General features: G+C 40.0%; 3 protein-coding genes across 3 annotated transcripts in view; 1 reads left to right on the forward strand and 2 right to left on the reverse strand.

Annotated features, from left to right (window-relative positions):
* Positions 1-15,448, reverse strand: cdkn1a (cyclin dependent kinase inhibitor 1A). Its single transcript, XM_069677708.1, has 3 exons — positions 15,216-15,448; positions 1,604-2,045; positions 1-1,512 (listed from the first exon to the last, which is right to left on the reverse strand). Exons 2-3 carry the CDS (start codon positions 2,034-2,036, stop codon positions 1,457-1,459), a joined length of 489 nt encoding a protein of 162 aa, XP_069533809.1. The 5' UTR covers positions 2,037-2,045; positions 15,216-15,448; the 3' UTR covers positions 1-1,456.
* srsf3b (serine and arginine rich splicing factor 3b) lies at positions 8,395-13,075 on the reverse strand. The gene is made up of 6 exons (XM_069678248.1): positions 12,968-13,075; positions 12,111-12,321; positions 11,867-12,007; positions 9,917-9,955; positions 9,290-9,376; positions 8,395-9,082 (listed from the first exon to the last, which is right to left on the reverse strand). Exons 2-6 carry the CDS (start codon positions 12,311-12,313, stop codon positions 9,055-9,057), a joined length of 498 nt encoding a protein of 165 aa, XP_069534349.1. The 5' UTR covers positions 12,314-12,321; positions 12,968-13,075; the 3' UTR covers positions 8,395-9,054.
* LOC138605446 (S-adenosylhomocysteine hydrolase-like protein 1) overlaps positions 15,287-20,093 on the forward strand; it is a 14,531-nt gene continuing 9,724 nt past the window's right edge. Inside the window, exons 1-4 of the mRNA XM_069677707.1 lie at positions 15,287-15,375; positions 15,558-15,762; positions 19,448-19,559; positions 19,772-19,915. Of these exons, the coding sequence (XP_069533808.1) occupies positions 15,583-15,762; positions 19,448-19,559; positions 19,772-19,915 (436 nt within the window). The 5' untranslated portion in view covers positions 15,287-15,375; positions 15,558-15,582. The remainder of the gene's footprint in view (positions 15,376-15,557; positions 15,763-19,447; positions 19,560-19,771; positions 19,916-20,093) is intronic.

The raw sequence follows: 20,093 nt of genomic DNA on the forward strand, positions 1-20,093 counted from the left end.
TGGTATCACACAATAAATAAAGATCTTTTCATTTGTAGCTTTTGACATAAAACAATATAACCTGTGCAGAAGCATCTATAAACAGAAGTGCATTCATCATTTGGGGTAATGGTGTTGTTTGCTTAGCTTCGTGAGTGGTGAACATTTCTAAGGGTTAGCAATACAGCGACTTTGTTCGACACCCATTCAGATCACCCATAGCAGCGGGGTTTGCCAACAAAGTCATAAATAAGCGCCAAGAATGAACTAAAATAGTGTCTGTTTTGAGGCAGATAATCACACTCTTCCTGTTGTAATTGCACTATGTGTCCGAATAGAAAAGAATAAAGCGCTTAGATTTAGCTTAGTAATAATAATAGTAATAATTCTGCCTATGAGAACATTTTCTTCTGATTGTCTTTTATGGAGCCTCAAATATCGAAACAAATGCCAGAAAGGCACTTAACACTGGGTGCTTTGTTTACACCACATATCAGATATTTGTGCAATACTGCAATAATGTTTTCTATGATTATGCTACTTAACAGTGCTGTATTAAACTCTATAAATAAATCTCTGATATATATCTAAATAAACCTAAATACAAGTTAGTCAAAGACATGGTGCTACACTCCAAAACTATACTACCAGGTGCTGTACACATGTCAGAGTCTGGGGCTGGGCATTTTTGGAGATCTGATCTAATTATCGATTAACATACAGTAGCTGGAAGGACTGAAAGAGGACATGATGGCACTTCTGTCATTAAAGATCTAAGCAAAGCGTCAGCGTGTACAAGATAACACAAGTCTTCAAGCATTTTCCTATGAGTACATGATGGTAGAGAAAACCCGACAGTACATCTGGATATATAATGTAAAATACACTTTGCACAGGAAGTGCTTGTAAAAAACAATGACTCCTAGCCCTCATGATACATGTATAAAAAAAAAACATTGTAGAAAAAAATAGTGAATCTGAACAAATAAGCAAAGGGCTTCATCCTTTTTCAATCATTCTGCAGTTTCAGCACAGCCACTCCTTAATTTACTTTCAACAGAGAATGATTTTAACCTGTATGTTTTCAAGTGTGCACAGTAATATATTCATCGGTCATATCTGTGTGCTGCAGGAGGATTTCTGCAGCACGTTTTCAGCACTGTGGAATGTACAGTAGGAAATGTCAGTCCACACTTTGGCATCCCAATGATCCAAATGAGTATAAATCCACTGATCTGAGAGATTACCCATAATCTTCTCAGCTCCCATGTCCCCTTCTTCTTACCACTTGATAAAAAACCCACCCCCCTAAGATTGATACAGTACCCTAATTAACCGTAGTGAAGTTGTGTAGCTGAGGTCCCTTCTGTTGTAAGATGATTCACGGGGTGCAGGAGCCCTGGTGAGTGACGTTTTCCTGAGAGTTTGTGTGGTTCTTTTGGAGTATTGGCACCTTTGCAGTCAACTGTGCAGAAAATCACTCGTCGGATTTGCATGGCATCCAAACCACTCTTTTTTTAGCCTGATAGAAATCTGTTGGGATAAAGAACAGGAAGTTTAGCTCATCAAACGCACATTAATTAACAAGTGAAATCGTTCTCCTCTGTCATTTTTAAACCTCTACCTGTAATGTTTGTCTGCTTCCTCTTCAGCCCCCTGTTCTCTCTTTTCTGGGGTGTTTTCTCCTGTTTCTCCAGTGCAGCACGTTTCTCTGGCATACGCGGGATGTTCTCCTTTCCAATATACACCTTTCCTGCTTTGGGTGTAGGTGCTGCCACTGCTGACCTCTGACCTCCTGCCTTTCCCAGACCCAGCATGCAGGGTCTGTAGAGCAGCGGCACCTTGGTTCCTGGGACGGCCTCCCACTGGAAATCGCTGCTGTCCAGGGGTTTATCCGAGATGAAGTCAAAGCCCCAGCGCTTCGAAGCCTCTTCGAGGTCCTTCCGCAGGGCAGCCTGGTACTCCACCTGCAGCTGCTTATGGTCGACTGGGCCGAACAGGTTGCGGCGAGTGGGGCCGTTCCCCAGGGAGCTCAGGATCCGCTTGTGAGAAGTCATGATTCGACACTGCAGGAAAAAGGGAAAAAGTGATTAAAAACCCTGATCATAAAGCCAATCCAATTTAAATGTCAGGCATTGTAATCCAAAATCCCATCTCAAGTTTTTAAAGTTATTTTTCCTGCCTCAGCTCTAAAAGTAGAAATCAAGCTTACCATGACTCTAATCAGGTTTACGTTCCCTCAATGAAAGCTACAGAGCATCTCAGACTGGTGTTACTGGGAGCTCTATATAAGACAGCAGCTAGCCAGTGACTCACTGTGCCCTCTGCTGAGCCCTCCTACATGAATCACTGGTACATGCCTGGACATAATCTCACACAGACATGTGAGGGCAAGTTCTCAGCAGAGGCTGTGATCACTGCAGGCTCATAGAGTCACCACTAGGTGGGAATGACAGACTGTCTACTGACAGCTCAACAGAACAGCATCCAAATTTCTACAAGCACGATCAGAGTGAAATTCTTGTATGCTATTATTATGCATTTATGTTTTCCAAAGCACTCATATACAAACTATGTTAAGGATTAAATGTTCATGGCATTGTAGTGTAAGAGTTGGAGGAAGGAAACATCTGTGTCTCAGGAGGATAATAAGTCATTATAGTCAACCAGGAAGGGCTGGGCAGGATTCCAATTCGAGGGAACAATCAAGAGAAACCATTCCCAGCCGACCCTAATAATTCAGCTAATGCACCATAGGAAAGGAGAGGTCACTGTAGTTACAATTAAATAATATGGGAGAAGTTTAATTTTGCAAATAAGATTTTTTTTCCAAGTACAGAAGCTACATGGGAAACGGTTAATAAAAGAAACATATTCTACAAATCAGTCAACAAACAGATAAAATACATGTTTGAACCAGTCAGACACACGTCAATTTTATAGCCAGTGTGAGATTTAAAGTAGCCTATATTGCAAATATTATGTCAAAATAAAACATGTAAATAATAAATTTAATAAATAAATAAAATAAATTTTAGCTATCATGGGTAGAAAATTTTGGGGAGCAGTACTTTGTGATAACCCCTCATCTCTAACCCTATTCCCACTTCCACCTCACGGGATGCGACGTCATAGGGGTGACGGGGCGGTGCGATGCAGGGAGGGAACATTTGATTCAAGGCTTTGGCGGGAGAGCGAGTCAAGCATGTGCAGCGAAGTCACCGGCTCACGTTCGCCGGAGGAGGGAGAACCAGCAGCAAAGACCCTGCCCAGTTTACTATAGAGCTCCACGTGAGGCTGGAGCTCGTGTCGACCAGTGACACTGGGCTGTCACTGGTGCCTGACGAACCACCCTTCCCCTCATTATACACACACACACACAAAAATAACTCAGGCACGAAGTTTGTATGAGTTTGTAAGAATTTGGTGAAGTTTTTAGTGAATAACTGACACCTTTATACAAATAGGTATAATAAACCTAAGAGCTTAAGGTCGTACTGGTCGTACGTGGTTACTGGGAGCTATTAGTATGAACATATTTGTAAAACATAAAGTATAAAAAATCGACTAAAAGCTATTCAGACAAGTTTACTACCACTGTCTATGCCAGACTGATATTAAAAGGAAAACTAGACTTCTGTCTCTAGAGTTGCTTATAAACTAAAAAAAAACTTCGAATTAACCATACAAAACAATAAAATAGGCACTTAAAACAGCAGTTCAGTAGGCTAATTGTACTTACATCTTAAGTCGTCTGTAGTCCAGTCAAGTTAACTTCTTTTTTCAAACTTGTTGAATGCTGATGCTCTGTTTATCCTTGATATTTCTTTTTCACTTTTTCGATGTAAAAGTGCCCGAAGATAATGCTATTAACCTAATCAAGCTCCTCTCGAATAATTCAAATATGCAACTTAGAGCTTCAACGACTGGCAAGGCTCCTTGATAACTTCTCCAAGTATTCTCACAGACAGGGTCAGCGGCTGAACTTTTATGAACTCCTGTGGGCGGGGGCCTTTCGCTCCCGTGCAGGGGCAGGGTCGTCTGGCTCACACACGTGGATTTCGCACACGTGAAGTCTTGGCTCAATAGTAGTCGGGAAAAACATTCCTGCACAGCACCGCATCCCTTTCTCTCTGCCTCTTACTGCGCATGTCAGAAGGCAGCGTGACAGAGCGAGTATCCCGGAAATGTTGAATTACACGAGCATGGTGCTGGGTGACAACTTGTTTACGTCCTCCTAGGCACATTTTCAGTTTCTCGCAATATCAGTTCACAAAAATAAGTTGAGGAACACAACTGTTTCTCGGAATACATAACAAATAGCACAGTGTACATTCAAATAAACAAAGGTGGAAAGTAGCAAAGCATGTTTGCTCAAGAACTGTACTTAAATTTGAAGTACCTAAAAGCCCATTGTATTTTTCAAATTAATTTTACTATATACTTAATAAGGGTGTATTACTATGGTAATAAACGGATGAACTCATACAGTTGTAAAAGAAAAAAGAGTTGTAGTTTCGATTTAACATTTAGGAGCAATTCAGACTAACCTGCAATTCTCTCTAACCTCATATCGAGACCATTGTAACCCAACTCTCTGAGCTTATAACATGCCAGTTATGAGTCTTACATGTTGTACTTGAAAGTCTGCTCTATAGTCTCCATGTTGTTTTTGTGCCCTTCAGCCTAGTCCTCAGCATGTCAACAAGGAGCACTAACTGTAGGATGCAGTCCAACTGATCTGATAGCACAGCGGGTCCTTTGTTGTGCAGGAGACTGGCAGGACACAGGAGAAACACACTCAGACTTGGAAGCAGTTCAGAAACGTTCAGCCCTGATATGTACTGAAGATAAGGCAGTTCTAACAAAATGGAGGCACAATTAGTGCAGCAGCTGTGTAAAAACACGAAAAGCCTCTACATTTTCACAGCTGAGTAGACACTTTATTACCTCCCAGCATTATGGCAGCTGCACTGAGTAGTGGGTCCGCAAGCTCCAAACAAATCTATTTATTATCTGCTTCGACATGTTCAGCCTTTACTCTGCATCCACTGTCAAATATTTGATGTCATAGATGGCACCAACTGAAGCACACTGAAATTATGCATGGTGACATAGTTAACTAGTTAATGACTGACACTGGGTCGTCAAGGGAGTCGCTCTTTACCACTTTATTACCGCGTATATGGTCATATAACGTGCATACATGTAACGATAAGGGTCAGGTTGGGTTATCTGATGACTTTGTGACCAAAGTGTAGCCAATTATGACAAGTAATTAGTAGAGCTACATAGTGTGAATCTGGGCTTTTCATTTTAATAAGCTGATGGTGTTCCAATTGTTTTTGTAAATAAATGTCAAACCTATTTTGATGTCCAAACGCATCCAAACTCTGTTGTACACTGGATGCACAAAAATCACAGAGCTATCTTTATTCCAGCATATGACAGCGCCCTTTTCTAAAGGAATATGTAGCAGGCTAACGCAAACATCCATGATGTGCAAGAAAGCGCTGATATTACTGTTAATGGTAATGGAAGCCATTTACAGGCCAGGTTTGAATCAACTTAAACCCAGCAAGAGAAAAAAAGCAGTCCTCTCAAACAATGGACTGAGGCTAGTTTTGGGGGAAAAAATTGGACTCACTGGTCTGTACGCCTGAAATACATTGTGTTGTCACCGAGGCTGTCTGAAGGAATCATATAAACAACATATAAACTAACATACAACCAGTCCACAGCCTGTCACTACTACCGTTTAGAAACTATTTGGTTAAATAAAACAATATATAATGTTTTAATTAGTAAGATTCGATGTGCCATTAGGTGGTTTTGTTAGAATTCACCATATTCACACAGGAGACATTTTCCTCTGAAGACGCGATCAGGGTGGGACGCTCACATGCTGTTATAATGCTGTATTACCATATTCCAGGATGTAAGTCATATAAATGTAGGTTACCTGAAAATTAATTTCACCAGTTTTCAATAAATGAGCAACTTCTGGCCACAAGTCAAAAAGATATTTTATCGCCCATTAGCCACCTTTAGACCACAGCTAATGCTAGCATTCGAGCACTTCTTAGATAATATTGCGTTAGCTTGCAAGTATGTCATCTAATTCTTTATTTGAAGCTGACATTGTGTTAGCTAGGAATGTAAGCGTTTTCTATTGTATAATGGCAAATTACCAAATGTTAATGTTAGCTTACAGCGACTTATTAGCTAATAGTAACTTTAAGTGGCTGGATGCTAAGGTTGGCTATTGTCTGACCATAGCTAATGAGTTATCACATGTTTTATCTTGAAAATTGACCAGATTTTCACTGTTCTTTTCAGTTGCTGATCAATTTGGAAGCGTTAATTCGATGACGATTATCAGAAACCTTAAATCTGTATAATTTACAACCAGGAATCCAGTTTTTAGGCTAAGCTAAACTTAGCCTCTACTTTTTGTAACCTTTTACTGATTTTAGGGTTGTATTGAGCCTCTCAACTTGCTCCTGAATTTTTACAAAATATCAAACTATTAGTTTACATGTGGAATTAAAAATGTCTAGTTTTTGTTAAAATTACGCAAAGATATTTGGTTTAGAATGATTTATAAGAGGGCAAAAGCAACAATCATTGCATGTATTTATTTTTGTGCTACTTTATTCTTTTATTTCTACTTTATAGACTGATCAACTGACTTAGTTTATTTATATAGATAGATTAAATTAAGAGTGATCACATCTAAAATTAGCTCCGACAACCGTGTTTCTCAGACCAGTCATTACTCATGCACTTTCTCCGTGGGCGACTGTCACAGGCTGTACTGCGTGTTATAGAACAGTGGGTGGAAATACCTCTGCTTTCTGAGTGGATTCCCGCGAGTTCCTTCAGCGTGAGACTCGTCCCCTTGCATACCATGAGAAACTGCTCTTGTGATGTCACGTGGGCTTGAGTAACTCGTGGAAAAGCGCGCGCAGATTTGAGTAACTTTGAGCCTGTGTTGTGCCGGTTCACGTGGACTGGATGCGTTAACTGTGAGCGCGTGGATTTGCTCGGGGTGTGGCCGTAGAAAATAATTGGACAGTGGGAGAGAAGCTGGTGATGTGTCTGTGGGAACTAGAAAAAAACACAGCTGTACATTAGAAATGGCACCTTTTTTGACCGCATTGAACAATTAAAGTATTCATTCAGTCATATCAGACAGCCTTAATTAGACTGTAACCCTCTTTAGGATGCATGAAAAGAGGAAAATATCTGATTTACTGAAAAAGGATTTGCAGCCCTAAGGAACTTTTAATTGGCTATTCAGCACACACATACAGATGCTTTATCAGGAGCACAAGGACGCCATTATTTGGATGAATCATCACTTATCTGTGCTAGTGAAAAGTTAAACCACAAGTCAACCACATTATATAACAACCTCATATCGGACATGTACGACAGAAAAGGAGGGAAAGTAGTGGGGGGAAACAGGGTCACGAACCTGTCAGGTAACTAGTATTTTGACTCCTTCACTTCCTTTAAGTACTGTGTAACAAGCAGGACAAAAAAGCCCTCATTAATCCCCTGAAACGAAATATTGATAATTAATACTCTGGAATATGTTTCTGCTACTTTGTATTGTATGAAGACGTGTATTCAATATGAAATTAGTGGAATTAATTCACATCACATTAAAAATATACTTGTACTGTGACAAGACTTTAAATATGTATTAACAGGATTGACTTTCCAGCAACTGTATTTCATTTGAGCAAAACTTCTAGTTGCCTCTACGGTCAACTGCCACCAGTTAAAGGACTTGTAAGATTAGTTACGAGTAGGCATGTGAATTTCACTGTCTGTTTAAAGATAAGTTTAAACCTTTAGAATTTAAGATTGATGTCAGATATACAAATTCTTGAACATTAATATACAGTATAACATACTCATAGAAAATACATATTGAGTTATGACTAATCAGAATTTAGCTGGAGATAAATCAGAATTAGGTAAAAGTGTTTTTTTTTGTTTTTTTTTACAATGGGTTGTTTTGCAAAACCTTACAATACAAACCTAAATAATTGTATTGGTTAAAAAACACCATGTTAACAAAGCTTGTGCACAAAGCAAAATCTCAACAGCACCACCAAGTGGCATGATGTGGGTCACTGACAGGAAACAAGGTAATCCACTGAAGTTAAAACTACTGTGAAACTGAATACATATGGAGACTTTAGCAAATAATACCTAGAATAATGGGCACAGAGGTGTCAACTAAAGTTACCTTTTATTTAAATCATTCCTCTGCGACTAACTTACCTAAATCTAACTATGAGGTAAACTGTTCATGCTCAGGGGGTGCCCTGAGAAAAGAAAGGGCTGGATAATACAACAGTATGTGATCAGTAGGAAAAGATCAAATACAAACCAAGGGTCTTTTTATGATCAACCAGTATTTTAATTGAGACCATTTCACAGAGTATCAAACAAATGAAAAAAAATTGAAAACTCAAAGACAAAAATAGACTTGTGTTCATTACACCTTTTAACTCAATGCTTTAGTTTTGCATCTTAAAGAGGGGGTGTATTTTTAACAAACAACCAACCACGAACTGACAGAAACCTTCAGTATGAAGTAAGAAAGTAGCATGTTGAAATAGGTTGGCTTTACAGACAATCACTGGGAGGGACTTTGTTATAAATCATCCCATCCCTTCCTTTAAAAAAGAAAACAAAAGCTGCTGGCGTTTACACAATGAAAAAAAACGAGGAACTACTCACACTAAGTCAAACTACACAGTACATTCATTGACAAAAACAAAAGCTCTTAAGAGATAAACCGGTGAACTGGAATGCTGGGTGGTATGACTGTTTCAGGACAGACGAGATGGACGTGACTTCACACCTGTACACACCCACTCAATGTATTTGAAAATTACTATTACAAGAGAGGGGGAGGGACACTAAAATGCTTGATTGTTTAAAAAACTCAACACAAAAATGGCCGAGTTGGCCATGTTTAAATCCATCATATGAAACGGCAACACCTGTACAACCGTTCATCTTCAGCTCCCTTTACGCCTGACAGACGTTGCTCTATTTTCTGTCAGCTGACCTGGAGCGGCTGCAGGGAAGGAAAGGAAAAAAATTGTTAAAGCTTGCAGAAATTACTGAGAACACTTCTACTGTGACTCTCAGCAGGAGCACACTCATATATACAAGACCTAGATCCAAATTGTGTTTTGTGGTGCAGATACCAACAGAAAAAAGAGATCCAATCAAGTTTCAGTAGGAGACAAATTATCTTCAGATAGCTTAGAGATATCAGTACCTCCTTGATCGTGAGAAAGATCTCGAAGGTTTGTGGTTCCTGTCCCGGGACAGAGACCTCTCCCTCCTCCTGTCTCTGGAGAAAGACCTGCGAAAGCAAAACCAACCCAATAAGTAAACATTTCTTAAATATCCGACACACTTATATTATGTTGACTGTTATGCCCAGGACCGGGTTTCAAAGACTGGTATAAATTTGGGACGTGGTGGGTAGTCTGCAAGTACACAGATATGGTTTTGCTTGGGCTCTATGACTCTACTTGTTATTTTTCATTCACTAAGACCACTGTAAAAAACATTCAGTTAACATTAACAAGATTCTCTTTTAAAGCCAGCACCAACAGTCTTTCAGCGGTTTAAATAACGTGCCTGACTGGTGCTAGATTACACCAGCTGCGGCCAATCAACATTAATTCCTTTACAGTGACACTGAATCCTTTAACTGTTGCCTGGTGAAAGTACGATCTGTAAGCCAGTGTCTATAGCACGCCAAAGACTGTCCTTGTGGGAGAAGAACACACCACAAAATGGCTATGAAACTACATAGTTGACTGTTGTGCATCAATGCAGGAGTTTCCTTTGTTTTCTATAGACATCATCTTAGACTCAACTTTTAAAGTCCACATACCTGCTTCGACTGCGGCTGAAGCTCCTCCTGCGTGGCGATCTGCGCAGGGAAAATACAGAAGTGTTAAGAACAAGCACAGGTGCAGTGATCCCCCGTAGTGCTCCACACTGTTTTAATCTTTTTTTTTTTTTTTTTTTTTAATATAAACATGGGCCTCCATCAACTCAGCCCTTTGTCTATCTCAGTAACTTCAAATAGAAATAAAAGACCTGTGTGTTTTTTCAGGAACACTATCATCTCAATCAGACAATAAAACTCACTGGCAATGGACCAAGTGCATAAAGATGGAAGGTGCTTAAGAAATTATCACTCAACAATCCCACAGTGCCATGAGCATCTCTAAGCTAAAATCACCAGTGTGAAGTGGTAGAGTAGGATGTGCCCTATGAATAATGCAGTAGAATTTTCATAGTAACTGAGCATCAAAGCTTGAGACAAAATCAAAGTGAGCTAATGAATTAACTTTGCCCCCCCCCATCAGTAGATTTAACACCGCACTGTGGACTGGCCATGGTGTGGGAATAACAAGACGCACACAAAGGCCACCATCTGTATGAAACTAGTCCACTGCATTTAAGGGAGAAAATAAGGAATTGGAAACTAGAAAATATTCTGGTCTCTGGTTGCTTCATAAGAGTTATTCTCAGACTAAAGCCTGCTAATACCAACCATACAGCTCAAAAAAGGCAAAAACCAAAACTTTTGATATTCAGTGGGGGGTTGAGGAGAGTTTTGATTTGTGTGACTTCATTATTCTGCTCAGAGCCCCAAAAGACATACCAGATGATTGTCTAAAATCGAAATCTTTGGATATGTGAAGTTCCAGACTGATGCAAATATTTCAAAAAGAATAACCTGTTCAAAGCAGCTGTCTCTTCACTTTCAAAACTGTAATCAGCAGTGTACTGAATGAAGCAGGAAAACTTACTAGTATTTTTGGTTTTCAACAAGCTAGATATGACGAAAGGGAGGCAGACTGTCGGCCGGGTAGGTAGAATTGGCTGAATAGGACTGGCCAGATGCTGCAAGGTGATTAGGTGGCAGGCAGATGGGGGCTGGCTGTGGCTTTTTTCCTGCTTTAATTGGTTAGCCGAAGGCTGCTGTTGGTAGGTTGTAGACATTTGGGTACGTAATACGCTGATTGGTCGGGAATGAGAGGTGGGCCGCTGCCGTTTGGGTTAAGGCTGAAGGAGGAGGAGGTTGAGAAGGGCATGCTGAGGAACCAATGGGTTGGTGCAACCTGACGACTGGCCATGCCTGGGTCATGTGACAGCACCAGCCAAGCTGATTGGGGCACGATGGTCAGCAGTCACATGATGCTGAAAGAGGACTAGTTGATTGACTCAGAGGGTGGTGAGAAGAGGCATGGTGGTGGCTCTGCAACGGGTTTCATTCTTATTAATATAGATGAAAAATAAAAAGCATCCTCAAACAAAAAGAAAAAAATGCATCACATTTGGCACTTTTATCCCCCCAAAACTTTAACAGATTCTAATTTTTCCTACATTGGAATTGTCCTATTTCACAGACCTACTTTGCCATTTGTAAGCAGTTAAAATGTAGAAACTCTGAGCGTGCACGCAAAAACTGAATCATAAGTGCCTAAAGAAGAAGTTTGAGTTTTGCAGGCCAGATTTAAGATGCAATAGAAAGCCTACATAATCTAGTATGATGTCCCATTCCCATATTATGTCTTCATTTAGTTATGAAAGTCTATTGGTTCAGCCCCCTGCATAAAATGAACAATTATATAAATGAAGATGAAATTGGAAGTCTTAGACATAGCAACAATCACAGATGTAGTACCTATACTGGAAAAACATAAGCAATTCTCAGGAAATATACTGTGGGTAAAAAGGATGGCATCAGTAAGTTACAGAAGAGGATTTAGGCACAAGATAAATCATATTTGGTCTTTGCTATCCACTGTCAAACAACAAAATGGGTCACCTTCGCCTGGGTGGTGGGCTACGACGCCTGTAGTCATCTCGCTCTCTAGGACGTCTGCTCCACGAAGGGGGAGCACCACGGGTTCGGCTGCGCTTCTCACCATTAGACAGCTCTACTCTAACCCGGCACCCACACAAATTCCTATAAAACAATCAGACATTTTTACTCTTGTAGCTGCAGCAAGATGAATTAATTATCTTGTTTTAATTGACATGCCTACAGGTTTGTTAGGATTTCTGCCTACCGTCCGTCAAGTTCACGCACTGCATCAGTTGCATCTCTGGGATCTTCAAACTCTACGAAGGCGAAGCCTGGAGGGTTCCTGGCCACCCAAACACTGCGGAGAGGACCGTAGTAGCCAAACGACCTCTCTAGTTCTGTCTTGTTCCCATTGTTGCCCAAATTTCCAACATAGACCTTGCAGTCAAGAGGACAGTCACGATGCATGACTGAATCTGAAAAATAAACAGACATGGAATCGGTTATTAATGCAGATTGTATATACAGTAAATGACGAAAAGGTACACTTACGCTACTATTATCGTGATACAATTAGCGCAAGTTAGCTTTCTACAGCAAATTTTCCAGATAAGACAGCAAAAACTGTATAAATCGTTTAGCATGTTCGAAATAACAAACGTATCTTAAACCTGTACCACATCGTCAAGTACTTGTTTCGAAAAGGAAAACGCTTGGCCTATATGTCTGCAGGACTGGTCGTCCACCGCGAAGCTAACTTTAGCTTTACAGTTTGTATTGTTCATGATAGTTAAACTCCAGGTTTACCCCAACTATGTTAACATAACCTATAATATTAGCCGCACTGCTTACCTAACATTATACCTGTACTTTGCCTTTAAATTACATGTGCTTATCAATAGAACAAGATTCGTCGCATTTGAGCTAAAGCTAGCGAACCGCTAAATAACGGTAGCTAAAATGGCTGTCGTCTTCAGAGGCCTTGTTCAGGAGCAGCATTCGGCAATCACAGAATCACACAATACAGAAAAAGGATGTGGCCGCACGAATATTCGACACAAATATGTCAGTCTTAAACAGTTTTACTATGAGAAATAATTAAGAAAATGGTTTCAAGTATACCTTGTTTTATGCTATTCACGGTTCAGGCGCTCGTGCGGCTGGTTGTTCCTCTCGGTCGACGATGGAAAATGGCGTGACGAAAAATAAGCTAAGCTAGTCAAATGTGTAACCCGGTTGCTGCTCCCGGGAGGGCGGGGTTAGTTAGTATTTGAGTGTAAAACCTCCCCTCGCACTATACATGTATCAGTCTCTTAACACATACGTGATATTACAAACTCTTCATATTTATTTGGCTGAGTTTGAATTTTTCTCTAGAATATCAAGGTATTTAGAGCTTCAAGCGGAAGACGGAACACGCCTGGCCGGTAATCATTAACGAACGCACACTTTGATGCGAGTGCGTTATGCTGTGATACCACCTTTGGCCACTGCATTATATTCAATTGGCTTTGGCGCTGTTTCGATTTTTTTTGTCTGTGAGGTACAGCGATTTTTTTTTGTTTTCATTTTTTCAGCGAATGAACCTTTATTGAAAAAATGCTGTACAATGTACATTCAATATAATCAACGGTACGGAATTTTGAAATTGTGCAATATGCCATAACATAGGCTATTATAGAATTGCTCTTTTTGTTACTGTACTTAACTTTGACTGTCGACTTGCCGTTTACATCTAGATCTGAATTGTGTATACCTTGATTTTATCACTGAAGTCTAAAGACATTGCAGGCATGGTGAAAAGAGTGAAGAGAAAAGAGAGAGAAAAGAGAAATTCGTCAAAGAACACCAAAATAGTGTTTGCTTTTCTTAAATTACAGTTTTGGTAAAGGGCTCATGGACAATACATCCTTGCAGAGGAGGATCAGAGACTTCAGTAAGCATATTTCCCCTAAAAATCTAGCTTAAAGACTACCAATAATGATTTAAGAGCCAATAACCTCAATGTGTTAAAAAGAAGAAGAAGATTACTCTAAACCTCTTTCCTCACCTCACACTTAAATAATGGCAACTTCTAATGTGCAAGGTTGGGGACAAATGCATCACAGATTTAAGGGGGTGTCATTCGAGGACAGTGAAATCAGGATGAAGGCGGATCTGTGTGACTTCTACTCATCCTATCAGAGCCTGAATGTCACTTGCAGGCTCATAATAATCTATCTCACTGAGTAGCTCTCTGTCTCTTTTGGGTCCCTGGGTTTGCTTTTGTCAGGTTTGCTTGCTGCACCAATTTTACACAGGCTCACAGCACTTTTAACTTAACTCATGCACCTTGTACACAAATGATGTGGTTCACTTTAACAGTTACTCTGTTTTCAATGATGTTTCAGCACTCTTCTAGCCCCCTTCTTCTAAGGTCTGCAGAGATGATTCTTGGAATGCCTAAATAACTATGTGAAAATATATTTGAAAAATAGTAAGAAAATGAACGTATGCAAGAATAAAGTTATATGTTATAAAGTTATAACCATGTATTACAAACTGAGTCGATGACTGACACAGAGCAAGTGAGAACTTGCAATGTCAGACAAGGCTGTGTCTTGCATATTATTTATGGAAATTCATTAAAAATATATTATAATTCAACAGTCACTGTGTCGTGACAGGAGACTTTAAAGGAGAGTGAAGATAATGTTTATTTCACAACCTCAAACCAGTCCAAGAGAGCATGCGTGCTGAATGAGGATTCCGACAGGCTTAATGTTGCGTTTTAAACAACTGGGAATTTAATGTTTCAGCTCTGCACACGTGCCCAGTCTCATAAACACAGTTGTTAGATTTTCACATTGCTAAATGAATACATATTTAATAAGCAATTAGAGGATACTATGTTCAAATGTAATGCATAATTTAAATGGATGAGTTTTCAACTGTTAAAAAATGCGGACTATATTTAGATGGATGCGTTATGTCATCGAGAAAAAGGTTAAATAATTAAAAACAAGGTGGTACCTTAGGAAAAGACCTCCTTTTGATCACAAAACTCAAACTCGTTGCATATTTCCAAAACAACAGTTTTATCTGCTGATATTATTGTTAATAATATCTCCAGTTTGCAGTGATAATTAGTACTATACTAATTGCCAAAACATCATTTTTTGCAAATGACCAAAAAGTGTATACTTCTTGGAAGTTTTGTACTCAGAAACATGAGGATAAAACAATTAAACGAAAGCTGCATTAGTTTGGCTGTTATCAGAGCTGACAACATTAATAAAGATATGGTGCTGAAGCAAACATATATGTAGGCTTAACAGGGGAAATGCAATATATCACATTTTAAGCTATATGTTTACGTTTTCCCACTTACCTTGAACGCAACAGTTTATTTCCTACGCCCCCTCAGTCTGTCGGTTGCCGCCCACAAAGTTACTCAGCCAGGTGACAGCTGAGCAAGCAGGGATTCAACACGGCTGCACTCCACGCACCATAACAGACAACTTAACGACATCTGTCAACGCAAGATCAAGGTGGAATACACACAGAAAGTGAAACCATTTTTGCGTTTACTCTCTGTTTTTACATGCACGTAGTTTGAAAGCATCTCTTCCGCCCGTTGTAGCCTGCTAGCAGCGCGAGGATATCATTAACGTTAGTGTGTGTGTGACGTTACAACCACAGAAGACCCAACGGTTGCTGTATTTCTGACCAGGTAACGTCAGACAGACACCGTCAACATGTCAGATCCGGCCGGGGAGGCGAAGCTGGAGGTGAAACAGGCGAGCAAAGAGGTGAAAGAGAGCGAAAACGTAGCGGAAAAATACTCAGCCATGACCGTAAGTAAGAACAGCGAAATGAACATGGGAGAGCTGTCGTCCGCCTTCAGCGCTGTGCCCACTCACAAACCAGTGAAGAAGGTAAGACTTCAACCGAGCCTCCGTGTAACGGCTGTTATTTATACACTATAGTTAATGTGTACAGTGTTTTAAGATTTGTCGAAATATTTTAGCTAGTGGACCTAATTTTCCTGCGTTTTCTTTTGATTGCACGAGGTCAGTTGAAGAAATTGGATTTAAAATTGGTTATACTGCCTACAGGGTAGCCTGCTTATATCCTCAGGTCCTATATGGTTAATAAAGGTAATGACCCCTGTCTTAACCCTACACTTGCAAGGTGAATTCCTTTTAAATTAATTTTCAATAGCCTACATATGAAGGAATTCACGTTTAAAGTAAAATCTACATCAATAGTGATACACGAACTCTAAAACGTATCTGGATTGTCTGTTAATCTCTGAATAGATCAAGTTCATATCTGCAAAAGAAAGTCTTGACACTGCAAATAAATGCAAATAAATGCAGTATGTGATATAGTCTCTATGTTACAAACCTGCATTATTTTACAAGTGTTATTTTCTTTCCCTCAGATTGTCTAGTAGTCAGAGGAGTTTGTTCAGGTTGTCTGCACTCCAAAGTGTAATAAAGTTACAGGAGATCAGCGATTAAAAGCCGCATGGGTCATATTACCGTTGTCTACATGCCTTAAACCGTACAATTGTGCTTCTGAAACAAACAAACCAAAAAAAGTTCTCATCTTCGTCTAGATAAAAGAATCAGTTTCACTTAAAGTAGTTTATTTCCTAACCCCAGCCAACTCCAGGAAACAACAGAGTGATTTCCTCCCTGTCACTCTCACAAAAGAAGTGCACTGACACATTCAAGGAACAAGGAAGAGTTGCACCTGAGTTTTCAGAGCTTAAGAATGAAATGTATTTGCATACCTCATTGAAGTTGATGAATGAATGATGAGTTTTGGACCAAACGTACATTCTAATCTCGTTTTGGGCCAGTTGTTTCACATCCTCATTCTCGTATGGGGGGACTGTATACAAGCAAATCAACAGTCTGGGATGTTCTTCTTGTTTTTGAAGAGTTTTAAGTTGTACTGTTTGATTAAATCAGCCGTGCATGCTGGGTAGATGTTCACCTTTATTACAAGGGGTGGGTAACTGTAGAAATCTTATAGTGCCAGATAATAGAACAGTAATCAGGTCGTGCAAATACAGTTAGCATAATTCACAAGTCATTTTGTAAGACCTTAATAAGAATATTTAACTGTATCTCAAACCTAAAGTCAACAGAGATCCTGGATCACATGATGTGAGTGCATAAATATTGAGCCTCCCTCTCCACTGTGAACTAGAGCAGCTAGAATAAATGCAAAATAATTTATGGTCTTGTTTCCAAGACACGGAAAGAGGAGTTACTGAAAAATGTTGGCTGACAGTTCCTTTCATTTTAATGTGGGTTCAAAGGAAGCCATGGGATTTGCTGTGTCCATGAGGTTTAATGCCCTCAGTGATCCGGGGTCAAAGCCCAGTGGAAAACATTTGTTATGTTAGCTTTAATGTTACAGATGTTTAGTTGAACCATTATGTCCTGTAGTTAATATTTAGGCATTGATGGTTAAGTTAAGCTACAAGCTTACAAATGATTGTCCATGGAAAGGAGTTGGGACAACGTGGTTGTACATACACTACGCAAAGCACACACAGCAATGAAACATACAGAAGTGCAACTGAGCAGTGAGCAGCAAAGAGGTTATATGTGAGTAACTAGGGGTTTTCATGTGTTCTTGGAATAAGGTTATGTAAAATGTTAGCTATCAGTCTTGCACCGTTGATACTATTCCATCCAGTAATCTCTTTAAAGGACTTTTTAAAAAACTAAACAATTTAGTGACTGCATAACAATAACTGTGTGCAAGGAAAGGAATAGTAAAATATCCCAGGCTTTAGTCAACCTCATATTTAAACTTTGAAGTTTCCCTCAAGGCAAATTTCTCTTTTAGCCAGGTGAAAAAATGAAAACACACACTACCTAAATCTCATGATACATTATCCATCCATCCATTATCTATACCGCTTATCCTGTTCAGGGTCACGGGGGGCTGGAGCCTATCCCAGCTGTCATTGGGCAAGAGGCAGGGTACACCCTGGACTGGTCGCCAGTCAATCACAGGGCTGACACATAGAGACAGACAATCTTTCGCACTCACACCCACACCTATGGGCAATTTAGAATCACTAATTCATGATACATTATACACAATATAAATAAACACATCATGTAATTAATATATGCAAAACAAATGCTTAAAGTCACCACAGCTGCACAGATGAACTCTGTAAAATGTCTTTCATAATCAAATCTTAGGAACTAGAATCAGTCTGTTTGGACACTTAAAGAAGTCGCCTGTTATATTTCAGTTTTAAGTTATAAGTTTTGTTTAAAGCCAGTTTTCTTTTACCAAAATGACCTTGCTAACCTAGCTAGCACTACCGTTGGCTCCATCCTTTCATCCCCTTATAGTCACGTCTCGCTTCAAAAATTAGGACGGTGATTCACAATTCCATGGCTGACCTCACAGTGTCTCTTCTCACTTTTTTAAAATATTATTTATGCTCAGCATCAGTCTGGCTTTGGGACCCTGTAACCCACCCCACCCTGTTCTTTCCAGGGGTGAAGTATGTGGTGTCTTGTCACCTTAATCTCAAGAAAACAGCTTCACATTGTTCAGTGTTGCCAAGTTATTTTCATTGGTATGTGGAGGATTTTCAGCACCAGACCTAAACCCAGGCACCAGAGACTGTGAGAATGAAGAACCTGAATTTCATTCTCTCACTGTAGTCTGTAGGCCAATTTATTTACATCTAATCTAATCAGGGGGAAAAAATCAGAAACCTCCTGAGGTGTAGAGGTCAGCTCATCCACTTCTCCATACCTGACTCGCTACATTGCATGTGAAAAGATTAGGTTGCAGCACACTGTGGATTTTCCTTGTTGCTTCTGTGCATGCAAGTTCCCTGTCAACAGAACAATGTGATGACAGCTGTGATAAAAAGTTTGCTGAACGAGCATAAAGGGAGGTATAGACCACAACAGCAGCAGGTCCCTCCTCTTACATGCACACTTCATTATTAACCTGTGTGTGAACTAGCTTCTGCTAGTGTGTCATAGCAAAGCGAGCAATGGTCACCCTCACAGGGAGTAGTCTATTCCGTAAGCTGTAGAAATGAATCAGAGGTATTTAGGTCCACACACTGAGTGCCGTACAGTATGACATTGTTATACATTTTAAAGGTAATTATGCTCTTCATGCCAGCCGTGTTGACTTTAGATAAACGTAAGCAATGTATCGTAACAAGAGTGTTGGAAACTGAGGGGATGTTCAGAATGGTTACACAAGCATGACTAAGATGGGACCATCTGAAAATCGAAAATGGCCCGGGCAGCTTAAATTTTGAACATCTGTCTGCCCCAATGTCCAGATGTCGGTTGATCTGCAGCCGGACATCTATTTTTATAAACAGCAATATAAGCTGACTAGTTTGAGCAGGATTATCATATCGCCAAAGTGTTTTTAGCAAATAACTTTTCTTTAACCATCATATTTCAAGTCCTAAAATAACTGCAGTCCAATTTCCTCTGCTATTCAGAGGCGCACAGCACCCACAGCTTTGTTTTATGGCTGGATGTTTGTATGCAATTGAAACCATCTCTGAAAATTACAGGCTGTTACATGATCTCTTTTTTTTTCTAGCAAATCCAGTTTGTGGAGGACAAGCAGGAGTTCAGCAGGTTCCCCACCAAGGCGGGCCGCCGCTCCCTGTCGCGCTCCATCTCCCAGTCGTCCACAGACAGCTACAGCTCTGGTAAGAAGGAGGGAAAGCCAGACATTGTATCTGCGGTAGCATATCGTACATCCATATTATATGCATACACAGCTTTTGACTTCCTTGTACTCTGGTTCTCAGACAGAAGCAAGCCTTTAACCAAATTAAACACTGTTGGACACCCATTATCATCAGTTTGCTCCTCCCTCGCTTTAATTTAATGTGTTTTTTTATTCTCGCTTCCTGTTCAGCTGCATCCTACACGGATAGCTCTGACGATGAGACCTCCCCCCGGGACAAGACTCAGGTCAACTCTAAGGGCAGCAGTGACTTCTGTGTCAAGAACATCAAACAGGCTGAATTCGGCCGACGTGAGATTGAGATCGCAGAGCAAGGTGAGACTCAGCGAGGACATAGTCACGTCACCATTCTGCTCGCTAATTAATCATTAAAAAAAATTAGTCATCTTGTCATAAGACATAGTGTTTAGATAGAGATCCACAAGATGTGCTGTCTGTTGAGTAATTACTTCTACTCCTTCAGAATAAAAGCTGACCACAAATGACACATTTA

Source organism: Semicossyphus pulcher, unplaced genomic scaffold (assembly GCF_022749685.1).
Source record: "Semicossyphus pulcher isolate SPU_LCO1_2020_fin unplaced genomic scaffold, fSemPul1.0.p SCAF_3, whole genome shotgun sequence".
NCBI lineage: Eukaryota > Metazoa > Chordata > Actinopteri > Labriformes > Labridae > Semicossyphus > Semicossyphus pulcher.